Source organism: Gastrolobium bilobum, unplaced genomic scaffold (genome assembly GCF_033153095.1).
Source record: "Gastrolobium bilobum isolate Gb01-03AN ecotype WA unplaced genomic scaffold, APGP_CSIRO_Gbil_v1 utg104485, whole genome shotgun sequence".
NCBI classification, from domain to species: Eukaryota; Viridiplantae; Streptophyta; class Magnoliopsida; order Fabales; family Fabaceae; genus Gastrolobium; species Gastrolobium bilobum.
The window spans coordinates 19,792-35,185 of NW_026898209.1; the positions used below are offsets into that span (position 1 = coordinate 19,792).

The 15,394-nt window shown below is 37.2% G+C and overlaps 1 protein-coding gene across 2 annotated transcripts; it reads right to left on the reverse strand.

Moving 5' to 3' along the window:
• Positions 1-369: 369 nt before the first annotated feature.
• On the reverse strand, positions 370-12,730 carry LOC133313892 (vacuolar protein sorting-associated protein 41 homolog). Of its 2 annotated transcripts, none has more exons than XM_061515306.1 (19): positions 12,305-12,730; positions 11,721-11,990; positions 11,447-11,626; positions 11,019-11,279; positions 10,182-10,314; positions 9,568-9,658; positions 8,671-8,773; positions 6,540-6,643; positions 6,367-6,460; positions 6,093-6,248; positions 5,954-6,016; positions 5,738-5,803; positions 5,136-5,336; positions 3,226-3,303; positions 3,031-3,150; positions 2,842-2,922; positions 1,557-1,642; positions 1,216-1,297; positions 370-989 (listed from the first exon to the last, which is right to left on the reverse strand). In XM_061515306.1, exons 1-19 carry the CDS (start codon positions 12,566-12,568, stop codon positions 663-665), a joined length of 2,760 nt encoding a protein of 919 aa, XP_061371290.1. In that variant the 5' UTR covers positions 12,569-12,730; the 3' UTR covers positions 370-662. The 2 variants fall into 2 exon arrangements, with proteins under 2 accessions (XP_061371290.1, XP_061371289.1); XM_061515305.1 differs by having other exon boundaries at positions 370-1,103.
• Positions 12,731-15,394: the final 2,664 nt, after the last annotated feature.

The following is a 15,394-nucleotide window of genomic DNA, read 5'->3' on the forward strand; positions in this document are numbered from 1 at the left end:
TTGATCTCTGTCTCTCCCTCTCTTAAAATCAAAGAACGAAAGTGATAATGAATGGAGGGGAGAATACCAAAAAAAAAAAAAAAAAAAAAAAAATCAAACGAAGAGTTCTTGCACTGCGTGGAGAAAGAAATAAACTTGAATGAGGGGAAAGGATGCGTACTTTTTATTTAATACTTTATTTATTAAGTATTTGGATGATATTTTGAAAAAAAAAATATTGCAAAAAGAATATTTTATGTGTGCTAAACCTGAATAGGCGTTTAAAAAAATTGTAATAGAAACCACAATGTCTCTATAATATGTTAGAAAAAGGCGACTAAAGTAAGCCAAAAGTTACATATAGCCATAGACGTTATGTTGTTTCCTCCAGAAAAATTGTGTGGCAATTTAATAATATTAATGGACTCGAGGAATTGTGATGGCAACTTAACTTATACTTTGATTGCCTGCCAACTTCCTCTATGACTAAGATCCTAATAGGATCAAACTTAATCAAACCATAACACTCGCCGATGGACTTAAAAAGTTACACTCGCTGATCAAACTATGATTATATTGATAAAAAAATTGACAACAAATGAAACCACATACCCCATATGCATGGAACTATGAACTAAAACGTTAACCATGCAAACACAAACTGTGAACACTCATAAACACGCTCAACTAGCAGCAGTAGTACACAATATACAACGCATCCGAGGACCATCCAAGTTGGTTTCTTCCTCATCATTGCTATCATTATCCTCGTAACCATTGTACTCATCATAAGTTTCTGCCTCTTGGGAAGTAGCTTCAGTCTCTTTCTTGTTACTACTAGTGTAGGACGAATCCATGAGACAAGTTGAGTGATAACCATGACAGCAAAAGAAAACAACGACTGATACGTCCAGTATAGAAAATGGGTCAAAACATATACAACATCTTCCACCTCCCCAGGTCTTTGACTTCACCTCCATGGTTCTCAGACTTAGCGATTTCTCAAACACCTGAGAAGCACGAGTATCACTCCTTTTAGCTCGTGGTTCATCTTCTTCATTACCTAAACAAATTCCATGTCTTGCCTCTTTGTAATACTTAATTAAAAGATTGACACAGTCCGCCTATTTCAATGACAGCAAATCAGTGAGATGTTTTATTTATCAAATTAAAAAGATTCAAGATTTTTTCCTTCTATTAAGGAAGAGTGAGAGGGAGGGAGGAAGATAAAAGCACCTTAAGGATATCATTGCACCCATGTCTGAGTGATGTTTCAGTCCTGTAATCAGTGATAATTTTAACCAGCCGATCCCTTAGCCTATAGAAAACCCGTTAGAGAAATTAGAGTTAGTGAAGAGCAAAATGCTACTCAATATATTTGGAACTGGAAGCCAGAATGATCTAAGCAATCAGCTAAAATACAAAGCATGTGAACAACAAGCAGAGATATAACCAGAAATAGTGAGAAAGGCATTTCCCACGTAATGGGATTGACTACCCAAATACTAGTACTTTTTGTGCATTAAATCTATGACTCAGTATAATGTAAGTTCTGTTAGATCACATTTATCACTTACCGAGGTATTTCCAGCCCGTTAGGAACCTTATTTACAATGTAGAGGGGATCAAGATTTCCAACTGTGTGCTCCAATAGAATGCCCACCTGTTAATTACAAGAATAAAGCTAAGAACAGGTACACAAAATAAGCAAATACGGGGACTTTTATTTTTTTTTATATTTGCCAGTTTCTAAAACAGAGTTGTAAAATTTCTATCATTAAAAACAAACTTTTGAATAGCGCATTTGGTAACAACTTTCGAATAAAAACAATAAAAATAAATATGTATAGAATTTTTTTCTCTCTCATTTATCTTTTTTTAAATTTTTTTTACTCATAGTGGTGACTTAGGAGAGGATTTGAGGTAATACTGTGTAATCAGCCCACTCAGGTAGGTATTCATACTATATAGAGCATTAAGAACAAGAGGAGCTAATTAACACATGTATAATGAGTAATAACTAATACCACTTATTATACATGTGCTGCAAAACATTTATGTCTAACACGTATAATGATTTCACATCCATCCATCCATCCTGTCAAAAAAACATAGAGCACCCAAAAATCTTTCGCTGTACATGCAGAATGGGATCATATCTAAGCATGGGCACACTTCATCTGGCAGCACCTTCAAAATGAAAGGAGAGGAGTTTCTTAAAAAAAAACCAGGCTATCCCACTTAAGAGATCTATAACAATCTAGCTCATTTCATTGGACTGCAGAAAAAGCAGTATGGTGAAAAGATGAGGGGGAAGGCAAGAGATGATACGGTGTTTTGTTTCACTGCCATGTCATTGACAATGACGTACACTAGATCCATGAAACACAGAAAATAGAGAAGGGAGAAATAATGAGGAAAGAGAGCAGTATGGCTTTCATGTGTTGTCAGTGGTGCTGCAACAGCAAGCAACCCTTGAGATGACAAAGATGGCAGAGGCGACGGAAATTGGAAAGATGAGTGGCCTGGTGATGAAAATTTGAATATGTGGCCCAGTGATGAAAGTTGGAAAGAAACACTGGAAACAGGGAGAAACAAAGGAAAGAGATGAGACTGTTCAAAAAGACTGAGATTTTGACAAAATATTCAACATCTTTAGAAAACAGACAAGTCAGAAAACATATAAATTATGTGCTAGTTTTTAGTTATTAAACAGCTGTTTCTAGTATAAAAAATGGAATAAAATGTTAAATACGAACTCCCAAACAGGTATTTTTTAAGAAAAACAAAATGTTTTTTCTAAAGCAGGTAATTAAACAGGCCCGTATCCTAAAATATACAAAAATAGTTATCATGATATACCATTTCCGGTTTGTGAAGGCATTGCTTGATTAGTTCTTCCCAAAGTTCATCATCATGCTGCATGGTAACAAACTCTACAGCCTGTGCAAAATTATGACCGCTTCAAACTTCATAAAATCTCCGAAGTTCTGATTCAAGATTAATATTGGTTGAAACCAAAAATCACTTCAATTGAAAACGACAAAATACCTCCTCTATGTCCCCTAATTTATTTATTATAACGGCTAGGGCTTGTTTCGCGTTTCCCATCCTTCCTAAGATGAAGACTTGCTCCCTCATTAGGTCTCTTTTAATGCAAATTTCATAAGCCTGAAAAACAACTTTGAGAATTTGATTCACAAGCATGCATACGTATAATGTCAAAGTTAGTCATTAGTTCATCACCTTCTCAAGGGTATAATGCTGACTGCTACGAAGAAAAGGTAGCAGCATCTTTGGATCATAGTCCGCATAGAGTTCTACCTATGCACATGAGACAAAAAAACATTATATGAAATGCCAGAAAAGAAACATTTAATCACATGCAGCATATACAAATCATCATTATTCCTGTTTAGCTGCAGAAGACAGATACTGTAACAATCTGGTACAAATTTAAGCAAATGGGAGAAGTCAAGAGACTGAGAATTTATATGGTATTAAAATTAAGTCTGCAATGATGCAGCTGGACCACTACAAAGAAATGCATCACAAAAGTTGAGCCATGGCAGAGACTATCTAAAGATTGAAAACACAAATCTGCAGCAATTGCTAACAATTTCAAATTAGAAAAACCAGACTGAATCAGAATAGACCAGAATTGCCCAAAGATTCTAGAGCCAAAAAAATTAGAGATGCATATGCTGATTCAGTCACACGTATGATTTTCAATGTGGAAGAGATAAGACAGTAGCATAACCCATGTTCACTTAGAGCAGCAAAACAATGTGTCCTAAAAAGCCAAAAACCTGTGGTTAAATACTCAACCACATAGGACCAAAATCAAGCCGTCAGAAAATTTCCTACATCCATGGTTGCATGTGAATAAATGTATATGTACTGGATTTCTGGTAGCACAGGATAGGATAAGGTGACTAGAAGTTATCAATTCAAGTTTGGTATACGAAAGGTAGAGTCTTTTAGCTATGACATCTCAGCTAGGTTTTTTCAATGTTTGTTGAACTTCAATTTGTCTTGATCATCAGGTTGTCTTCCCCCTTTCGAATGAGATTATTTCTTGAACTGTTTGAGGATAAAAATCCGTATGTTTTTTTTATCTTGTTTTAACACTTGAGACATGTTAAAGATATAAAATCATGCATGTTCTTCCCCCTAATAGCTTAAGTTTTTAGGAGACTTGGTTCTTAAAATGATATCAAACCAAGTGATCATGAATTTGATCCTTGCTACCCCCATTCCCCAAATAATCTAATACGACAACAAAGCCTTTTTTCCACTAGGTGGGATCATTTACATGGATCAATTGTCAACATTGTGTTCTGTTAAAAACCTAGCATTAACACAATCACATTGTCTATTCATGTTATAAAGATTCGACAAAATTTTACGCCTAACACAACCCTCCTCTTTTATTCAAACTTGGGGCTGGCTATGTAATGATTTTCAACAGGCACGACATAGGCAAAGTTCTCCCAATAAAATGTTGAAATTTTCCGAATAATATAATAAAATGTTAAATTTCAACAGGGACGGTATAAAGATTCTCCAAATAATTTAATAAAATGTTAAATTTCAACACATGGTACAAGTGTTCCTATGTATTATGTATGCTTTAAGCCCGAAGGGCTTTTATATGAGGGGATGTGTAGACTGTAGAGATATAATGCTATTCTAATACTTTCACCTAGTAGTTTAAGCTTCTGATAGAGTTGGTTCTTGACAAGACATTTGATAAATTTCAGCACAAACACACACACACATTTCAAATTTAGGACAGGATATCGTTTGTCTTATCCAACCGAAATCTGGAGTGCCAAATGAAGCCTGTAAAAATTCTAAATTTCTACAAGGGATGAGGCTATTAATAAAATAGATGAAAGTTGAAACTCTCAAGAAGGATGCAAAGTAAAGGCTTTTATTCAAAATATTTCAAGCATTTCATGTAGTTTTGTCTTGGACCATAATCAAACCAGAGTTGTCACTTACCGAAGATTGTTACTTTATTTTGTATAAGAAAAACAATGCAGTAATGTCTTTTGAGTGCAACTAAAAAATGACACACACATAGCTTTCATCATATTAGATTCCAAAATAGAGGAAGCTTGCAAAGTTTAAATGAAAGAAACAAAACCGACCTGCATATCATGAAAGTCTTTCCCAGCATGTGGATTTACTTCAAATAATGAATGGAGATATAGATGTAAAAAATATCTGTGGTCACACTTTTCATCAGCATTTAGAAATTGCTTCACAACTTCAGGTGGAGTTATTAAGTCCCTATTCTGGATTAGCAGAGGAACCGCACGCTTGCAATCTAGCATCATCAGTTGGACAACCTAACAGGCATTGATTATTCAAATAAGAGTCCAGTGATCATATAAAGAAATGAAAACAAAATACAAAAAAAAATAAAAATAAAAATAAAAATGAAAACAAGTTTCTCCTCTATAAACAAGTCTAAGAATGTTCAAATATTATTCAACCAATTCTGCAAATCTGGTATGGGACTTTGTTGGTTCATCCACTTTGCAATATGCATTCAATATATAAGAGATATGGCAAACATTGACAACCAGATCCCAATATACTACACTGAAGCTTGTAAAGAAACCTCTTCAGGTGCTTTAAATTGAATCCCAACAAAAATATTAACTACAAATTTACACATCAGGTAAAACCGCAAAGCTATACAGAAAACATGGAATTTCAAGATTAATTGAACTTCTACAAATTATACCTTTTCACGAATTGCATCATGTAGGTTATGTTTATCAATGAAATCAAATACTTCGGGCTTCATAAGCTGAAATTTTCAACAAAAAGGGAAAGAAAAAGGAAGTGAATTAACAGTCAAAACAAAATAGACAATAGACTCTAGATATAAAGCATATGTATGACATTCATTTAACGTAATTGCTGCCTGAACGCAAGAAAAATTAACTAGACCACCTACATCAGCATACAATGAGAAGGATTTCTCATATTGCCCGTCGATTACATACAACTCCGCTAATGCCTGACACAATAAGAACATGTTAATGTAAACAGATGGTTAACAGATTCAAAATGCAAATATAATTAATCATACTAACCTCCTTGAGCGAATCGGTCATGGACGAAGTATTAAGCTGAGGTTCAATGGCTGAGATAACAGGTAATGCAGAATAAATTACTGGTGGCCAGGCCTTTACAGTGAACAAGAGATCCTTATGAAAAGATGGATTCGTAGCCAATGCAACAAGAGCAACCTGTAGAACCAAAGGCAGAATAAAATAGATTTTATCCCAAGTCAGTCATTATAGACACCATGAAAAGTGAAAACACATAATTGTGAGTTGTGACAGACACCACTTTATTTTAGCTAACCTCATAAGCAGTATCACGTAGTCTGGGGTTTTCTGTAGGCATGTAAGGAACCAAAACAGGTAGTTGACGAAGGTGTGCAAAGTGGAAAACCCATCTGTTGAAAGCAGTTCATTTAACACTCAATAGCAAAACAAGAACTCTATGACAGAGTAATAAAAAATGGCATGTGTCACCTCTCCCATGCTGAAGCTGACCCTCGAAGCAACTTGGGACATAAAGAAGCTGCTTCACCATATTTTCTTTCCACAATCAGATGATCAAGGTACCTAGATCCCACCTGCAAAGATAGTGCGAAAAATGAAAAACTTAAACCTCCTTACGCAAAATGGACAAATTCACCTATAAGGTAACAATATATAGATACAGACGCAGTACATGATATACTGTTGAGATATATAGTCCCACATTGGTTGTATGTGCAACTAATGTGAAGTTTATAAGGCCTTGAGCACTCCCACCCTTTGAGCTAGCTTTTGGGGTGGTGTATCTCAAGGTTCTTTACATGGTATCAAAGCCTCGCCGCCCCCCACTTTCTCTCGTGGCGTTTCTTAGCACAAGTAGGCTGGGCCTGTTGCATTGTCCACTCTTCAAGCCCAATGGGCTCTCGTGTGAGGGGACGTGTTGAGATATATAGTCCCACATTGGTTGTATGTGCAACTAATGTGGCCTTTATAAGGCCTTGGGCACTCCCACCCTTTGAGCTAGCTTTTGGGGTGGTGTATCCCAAGGTTCTTTACATATACAGTGTATTTTTTATATAAGAAGTAACATTAAAGAGGAGAGAAGAAAGTATAATAAGGGAAAGGATAAGTTATCCTCAAGAATTTGAAAAATAAAAATAAAAAAATAAATAAACATAATATATAGATGGTATAGTACAATATTAAGATTATATCTGAATATAGTTTAGAGTATCCTAGAGGATTTCTTAAGAATAGTTTCGCTTTCCTTATATTTCATGATTCGCTGTTGAGAATGGTATGGGGGAACCCAACCCTTTGCAAAGATTCTTTCACCAATGGGCCAAATGGAAAACCACAATAAGTGGGCTGATACCACATCTCAACCCAAAACCTTAAGGCTATAGGTTTATGGGTCTTTCACACTTATATGGTCCTCACTTAGTTCAAGTTTAACCCCTGTGGGGCTTCACTAATACTCACACTTGAATATTTCCAACATCCTCCCCTTGAGTGTGAGGCCTAACATCATGATCCCCCCTGAGGGCAACTTCTGTGGAAGTCTTTTTTCTTAAAATATTAGGGTCAAACTAGCCTTCTGTGGAGGCCTCTTCAAGTGCATCACCATCTCTATATACCCGGCCCCAACCAAACCTTTGGCTCTGATACCACTGTTGAGAATGGTACGAGGGAGCCCAAAACCCTTTGCAAAGATTCTTTCACCAATGGGCCAAATGACAAACCATAATAAGTGGGCCGACAGCACATCTCAACCCAAAACCTTAAGGCTATAGGTTTATGGGTCTTTTGCACTTACATGGTTCGTTTCCTTATTTTAGGAAAAAGGGTGAGCCTGGAGCAATGGTAAAATTGTTCTTTAGTGACTGAAAGGTCACGGGTTTGAATCTGGGAAACAGTCTCTTTGTAATTATGCAAGGGTAAGGCTGCGTGCAAGGATTGCCCTCACCCTACCCACGCTAGTCAGGATTTAATGAGGAGTGATTTTTTTGGTTTCCTTATTTTAGGAATTCCCTATTGAGTATAAATAGGTATTAGTGCTTTGTCTTTTGTATCAATCACTTCATAAAACATCAATATACAATATTATTCAATTTCTCCTCTTTTCTCCACATATGCTTAAATCCCTATAATTTCAACAATAATAATTACCAATAGCATCAAAATAGAATCTTCAGCAAACTAGAGAGGAAAGAGAACAGTCAATCATGTTTCAATACTGATCAAATCAATTTCTCATTTCTCTATACATGTAGGCAAAAGAATTAAAAAGTTTTTATACAACGCAATCACAATTCACTAAATAGGAAAATACCATAGATCTCATTTCACTTTCCTTTAAGCTTGCATCTTGAATGTCCACATACAGTGTTATTGATAGCAAAATAAATGATTAGTGATGACAAATTAAAAAAATTCTTAAGAAACAAAATAGTTAAGGTGCCTTCACAAACATGCAATCAGCATTTACAAGTGCCTCTGTATGCATACCCTTATTCCAATTATGTGCTACACAATTTCCCTCTTTATCTGTATTTTTACACATTTAACACTAACAATCATAAGAAATTTTGAAAATAGATTGAATTAAGAAAAACTTAAATACCTCATCAAGCAGTTCACTCCGTCCCTGACCAGATTCAACCACAGCCAAAGCTTTTTCATGCCATCCATGTTGAAGAAGCCAAGCAATATGATCTTCAGTATCCCTGGTTATTAAAATGCATCCTCCTTTAATTTAATTTTTTTCAAATCTGTAGAAAAACTAATAGCATAAACATGGCATTTCAGAAATATTAAAAAAAAATCAGCAAATTTTTTTAGCAACAAATCTAAGCTGAAGAACAGACTTCATTCATTTTGATTTGACTGTTCCAAATCCCTTGAGGCCAGTGATGGATGGAGTAATTTGCTCATAAACAACTAAGCTGTGGCACAACAGCATATGTTGAAGGGGGCAAATTATTGGAAAAAAAAGGTTTGATTTCCTATAACAAATGTTGAAGGATCTAACCCACAGACAAGAGCATGGTGCATTTTTTGTAGGCACTACGAGGCATCAAAATTTTCTTGACTAAATTGACTAAAAAAGTATGTTGCTCGTATAATCATTCTATGATATGTGAAAATGATGAACTGGACAACAATGATCACCCAAATCAAACAACTGCATTATGACATTCTTCCACGCCTAGCAGTCAGCTGGCAAGTCAAGGGCACATCAGCATATACAAGCAAACATAAAATAAAATATCCATCACATTAGGTAGATATAACGAGATTTAAGACAATTTTTGCATAAGAAAGATCATTTCTTTTTCTTTTGAAGTACATATACCATCTTCTAATACAAAGTAAAGAAAAGGGAATGTCACACATTGACACACATTGATTATGTTCAGCATCCTTCTTCCCCTCCCCCCTATTTTTTTGCAGTGATAATTCATACATAAACACTTTAAGAATTTAGAGCAATACAATAGAATAAAGAAATGAAATTAACCTTGGCTTTGCAATAACTACATCCTTTGGGGATACAATATAGTAAAGTGGTTCATCACCTGCAGCCCACTGACCACCAGCATAACTGCTACCTACATTTGAATGAAAAGTAACTATTATTATGCAGGGCCATTTCATGCACAAAATATACATGTTGGGAAACCACCTATTATTAAAGTGTATATTAGGAAGGAGCTCATAGGATCCTGGTTTCTCAGGGAGGGACTGGTTAATGGAACAGATTGCAAGAGAAGCCATCAGGGAAATTAAGATCCCGGTAAGGGAATGGTTAATGTAACAGATTGCAGTGAGACAATCAATGGGAATTGGGAGGGAAAGTTTGACCTGTATGGATATAAAAATAAGAGTGGAGAAGACAGCAGGGTAAGGAAAAAAGTGGAGAAGAGTAAGGGAGAGTGCAAGGTCTCTCAAATACCGTGTTACCTATTTTCTGTTTCAGTTCTTTGTCTTCCATTGTAAATCCACCACTCAGTTAATAATATCACATGGATACCAGTATCCAGAGAAGAATAATACAGTAGATTCACCATAGCAGAGTGTGTTTTGATCCAGTTTCTATGAATACATCATAAACAACACTAACCAAATCTTAACCTGAGAAGGGAGCATGAGCAAGAGAATAGTCCTTTGCCTTGTAATGTTCAAATCCATGTACTGGTAGAGCATCTGTCGAAAGTTCATCATTATTCCATGTTACTATTCTTACTTCTGGTCTTTGTGCATTGCCCTGTTCAACATTATATTTACTCACTTTAAGAACAGAGTTCAAATTTAACGAAGGGGACTCTATGGTACTACTTCGCTTCTCTTCCCTTTTATGATAGACAATATACATTTTGTTTTTGGCAAATACAATAAGAAGTTCGTTGATTCCATAATTTATTTATTTTTTGCAGCCATATCAAAATGCAATTAATGTTATGCAGTTAGAGTTAAATATTCTCTAAATTCCACACAACCAATGCTAGTTAGGAATAGTATTAAAAAAAATTAAAGTGATATATAACCTCAATCAGACATAACACATTAAATAATGTGTGTGTGTCAGTGAAACTGACTAATTAGTGGGAAGCGGTATTATGTGGCTTTGGTACTGTTGCTTATCTAACATCATGAAGCAATCTATAAATTCCAATTGAGACCAGTTCATTATTTGATCCTTCACACACAAACACAAAAAATAAAAATCAAATTTCCAAAATGTCCAAGTATTATGGACCAGGAAATGGCCACTTTAAATTAAAATTCTCCTAGGCCGATCCCTTTATTTAAGTAAACACAGAAGAATGAACCAAGAAAACAAGTTGTAGCCTTGTAGCTTAAAAAATAGGAGGGGAGAGAGAGAGAGAGGAATTTTCAGCATAATAAGTGCAAGGTCAGCATGAGAAGTTAAAAGAATTTCATTTCATCATTAGCAAGAAATATAAATACCTGCCGTGAAGGAGCAGTGCTACTAAAATCCTTATCCCCATCTTCTTCTCCAGGAATATAAGCTAGAACAACCAAAGAATCACCAAAGGGAGCAATTCCTGAGATGAAATAGCTGGTTTGAAAAGATGCCACAATATCCACCTGGGTCATACCAGACAAAGGAACTTGCCTGTATGTCCCATTGGCTGCATTTTGATGATTTGTCCTTATTGAAGCAATTTTGACCGATGTTCCCCAGCCAATAACCAAGAGGGTGTCACCCTATAAGTGATGGAAGGAGATTAAGTTCAGCAGTTTTATCAAGAGATGACACAACAACAAATGAAATAATGTCATTGCTGCCGTTCAGACTTTGGAGCAGGAGAACATGCCTTATCAGAATGGCATAACCCAACAGCATGCCTTGCCTTTGTAGATATTTGACTAACCTGCCAAACCAGATGAGGAAGCAAAAGCTCAGGGCGTGGACTCCCTCGTGGTCTTTCTATAAATGTTATACGCTGGTCATTTGCGGTATCATAAACCTTCACTCCTGCATCATTAGCCCAAGCAACAAGACTTGCTCTCCATTTCACAGCATGTATTGAACCTTCGCCAGAGTGCAAAACCTTTTTGGGGTGGAGGAAAGGGTGTTTTTACAGTTAACAAACAAAAAGTACCATTGAGAATATATGTACTAAGAGTTACAACAATCTTACAAACCTGGTCACGATAGCCCAACCATTTTTTCGAATTTAAATATAAATGACCTGCTAAACCACCAGCAACAAATCTCCTAGACATTTTCCTTGCATAATCAGGGTCCAAAGCAATCGCCTTCATCGGGCGATGGTACTCAAATTTCATATTCTCATCAGAAAAAAGGCTGTTTATAACTACTGATCCGTCATCAGAACAGCTTCCAACATATTCACCTTCTACGTCAAAGCTAAGGTCGTTGACAACAGAACCATGGGCGGAGAATTCTTTCACCTGTGACAAGGTGACTCAATTAAAAACAGATTTCTGAAAACAACACAAGCACACAAGTAATTCTCTATCACATGACAACAACTACTATCCATAACACTGCACACGACATCTCAAAGCTTACAGTGTCAACATAAACAAAACTATATCCATATAATTCCTGACATACACTACACAAGTGCTCACTCACACGAATTGTTTCCTTCCTCAAATTTGATCTAGCCAGCTCCAATTTGAGCAATAACAGTTAAAATTCACAGAAACTGATGAATTTTCATCCATGAATTAAGCAACGAATCGAGGTAACATTAACTAACCTGATTCCCGAGAAAATCGAGGATATGAACGGTGCCGCCGTGGGTGCCGAGGGCGATCATGCGCTCCGCAACCGCGATACACGACGCTGCATCACTGCCTAGCAACGAAGGTATGCTACCTCCCATTCTCTGGTACTTGAGCCTTGGTTCTTCTTCATCTTCCCCATCTTCTACTTCGTCATCTTCTTCCTCCTCCTCCTCCTCATCCTCCTCTTCTCTCTCATCGTCTCCTTCGACGCCGTTCTCAGACGGAATCGGAGCCATTCGGATCGTTATCCCTGGTGGTCTCGTTGTCAGAAGATTGATTAGTTAATGAAATGAAATGAAGGTGAAACAGATCTGTTTGGTTGCGGAGAAAATCTCCCCTTCTTTTTTATCTTTTTATTTTCTCGTTTCTTCTGTTTTTGTAAATTAAATTGTTCGAATCTTCTCAAGGAAATGGGAAGGGTTGGGCTTTGCCTTTATGGTTTAAAACTGTCCCTTGATAAAAGTAATTAATGGGGTAGACGACAAAAACAACAAAGGTGTTAGGTGTACAGTTTGCACTTTTGCTCCGTTTTTACGTGTGATTATCTCGCTATCTTTATCATGTGACGCACCCACGTTTGTGGCACTCCCCAATTTGTGAAGAAAGTGAAATGAATAATCAACGAAGGCCCATTCTCTGTGGCTCTGTGGAGTGATCATAATTCATAACTACATTTCACATTGTCGTGGGCTTCCAGACAGGGAACCCAAAGTAAACGCAAGGGTTACCACTACCTGGGACCACCAGTGGCCCGAGTTTGACTGTAAGTTTATCGGAACAAGTTTATTCAAGCTATGAATATGAATTGACAATTTCTCTACACATTTGGAGATTCCCGTGTAGATTGTTCCATTTGGGGCCAAGAATTTTAATAAATTTCACTTCCATCCCAAGTGACTTCAGCCACTTACATTCTTTAGAAGTTGAAATTTCAAATCCCAAACGTTAAAGCCCCCAACCGTATCCCGTTAGTAAAAACGATATACATTTTAAAACAGTTAGATGTAAAATTTGGTTTTCTTCATGAATAACTACTCTGCGTGAATGGCAGAGGTGTCTAACTGGATGTTAGATTGTTGATGTTGGATCTAATATAGATTTAGGTATCTTGGAGACAGCAAATCACGACACACGATATGATGGCCTTAGCCAAGATGGGGTGGTGTGTGTGCTGTGTGATTGCATAAATAGGTTAAAAAGAGATCAGTCATACCTGTAGTCTTTAGCTCCTATTTATAGAACTTACCTCTGGGCTTTAGGTCGTTTGGGCCTCCCAAGGATATGTGCCTTACTCAGGTCCATAACATTTGCCCCCAGCCCGGTAGACTGATAGTTCAGGGTGTCGGGATGTGCAAGTTATCTGCTTCCATATGGACGTTTATCCCAGATTTATTTTTGCCTTGGTTCATTTCACGTTTTTGATTCGATTAGCAAGGCCATAGTCGAGTTCCAACAAAACCCGGATAAAGGTTCTATCCGAGTTCCCTTCTGTACTTAGATTACTGACCGAGATATCTTTATTGAACCACAACAACGGCTTCTCTTTTAAAGAAACGATTTTCCTTCCATGCAATAATTCACTTCTCATATAATGATAACCATTTTCCACGTGGCATGCCCCGATAGATGCAACGTGTGCCACTACTCCCCTCCACGCCGCTTCTCATTAATTGGTAACATGCAAAATGTCTCTCAGTTGTCCTGTCTACAAGTGAATTTACTTTTTTACCCTTCGTCCTTTCGTTTCGCGTGTTATACCTATTCAACTTCATTTCCTTCTTCTACTTTCATACCTTTGGTATCTGTTCATTTGCTCCTGTCTTTGCTTCCTCTGGATTTTCTTTCGTCTGCTATCTTCACAGTTCTTCGTTCTCAACTTCTTCAAACCTTGTTTCAGGTACGTTCTACCATTTATCTCTAGTTTTCATTACTATTCTGCTCATTTTCTTCCAACATTGCTCTTCGCGTTTTTTCGCTATTTCCCTTCTTTATTATATTCTGTGAACTTGCCATGCTCCTGGTGTTACTACAGTTGCGTTCTAAGCATGCATAGTTTGTTTTTGCTCATTTGATTATACACCATTGCCACATTTTAGCATGCACTGTGTTGTTTGTATAAAACTTTCTTGCTATTGTTGCACTTCATTTTTTCTCACTTTGAAAACTCCTTAGTATGAGTGAGAGTAATTCCACTGGTCGGGGGAAATCCGCTTGTCCTCGTGGCTTTGGTCGTAGTGATGAGATTGATGCAGAAGAAGAAGAAAGGTTTATCCAGAATTTTCCTCCTGGTCCGAGGTTTTGGCTATTTGGCAGACCTCGAACCGAGGAAGAAACTCAAGCCGCCTTATTAGGAGGCTACCAAGGAAGTGGAAGTAGAGGAGCACCTCCGTCTCGTCCTTCAACCAGAGGACTCAATCCGGGCGTTCGCCGTAGTCTAGGGGGTTTTCCACAGCGTACTGCTCACAACCCAGGTCAACCCCTTATTCCTTTGCGTTCACCCCCAAGTTCAAACCATAACCCTGCTCAAGCTTTTTATCAAGTTGCGGCAGTTAACCCGGATGCTAGAAACCCGAACCCTTACTTCAACTGTGTTTACCTCAGTGCCCAATTTTTTGAAAAGGGAAACGACTTCATGGCCGATTTAGTATTAGATAGTTGTAAACACCATATTGGTTCATCTACCCTAGCTCCTTTGGCTACCTCAGATGATTCTTCAAGTTCTTCCCATAATAGTTTGTTTAGTTCAAGTACGTACTTTTCCTGCTACGTACTTTGGCTGCTTTTAATCCTCCCAAGTTGTTGTTCTAGGTATTTATGGAGTCACCTTCTGCAAATTTAAATGTGGAAATTCCATCTTCTAGCCAGAGACAAGAAGCCGAGGTGAGCCCGGCCGAACAAAGCTCTACCCCTATCAGTAGCAATCTTCGAAGACAATTTCCATGGGTAATGGAGGAAGTTTTGAGTTTCAGATCTACCATGTCTACCGAAAAGGTATCCGGACTCCCTATAGGTAACCCGATTGGGTTCAACACTTTCTCTCCTACGGATGATGAGCCTGTTTG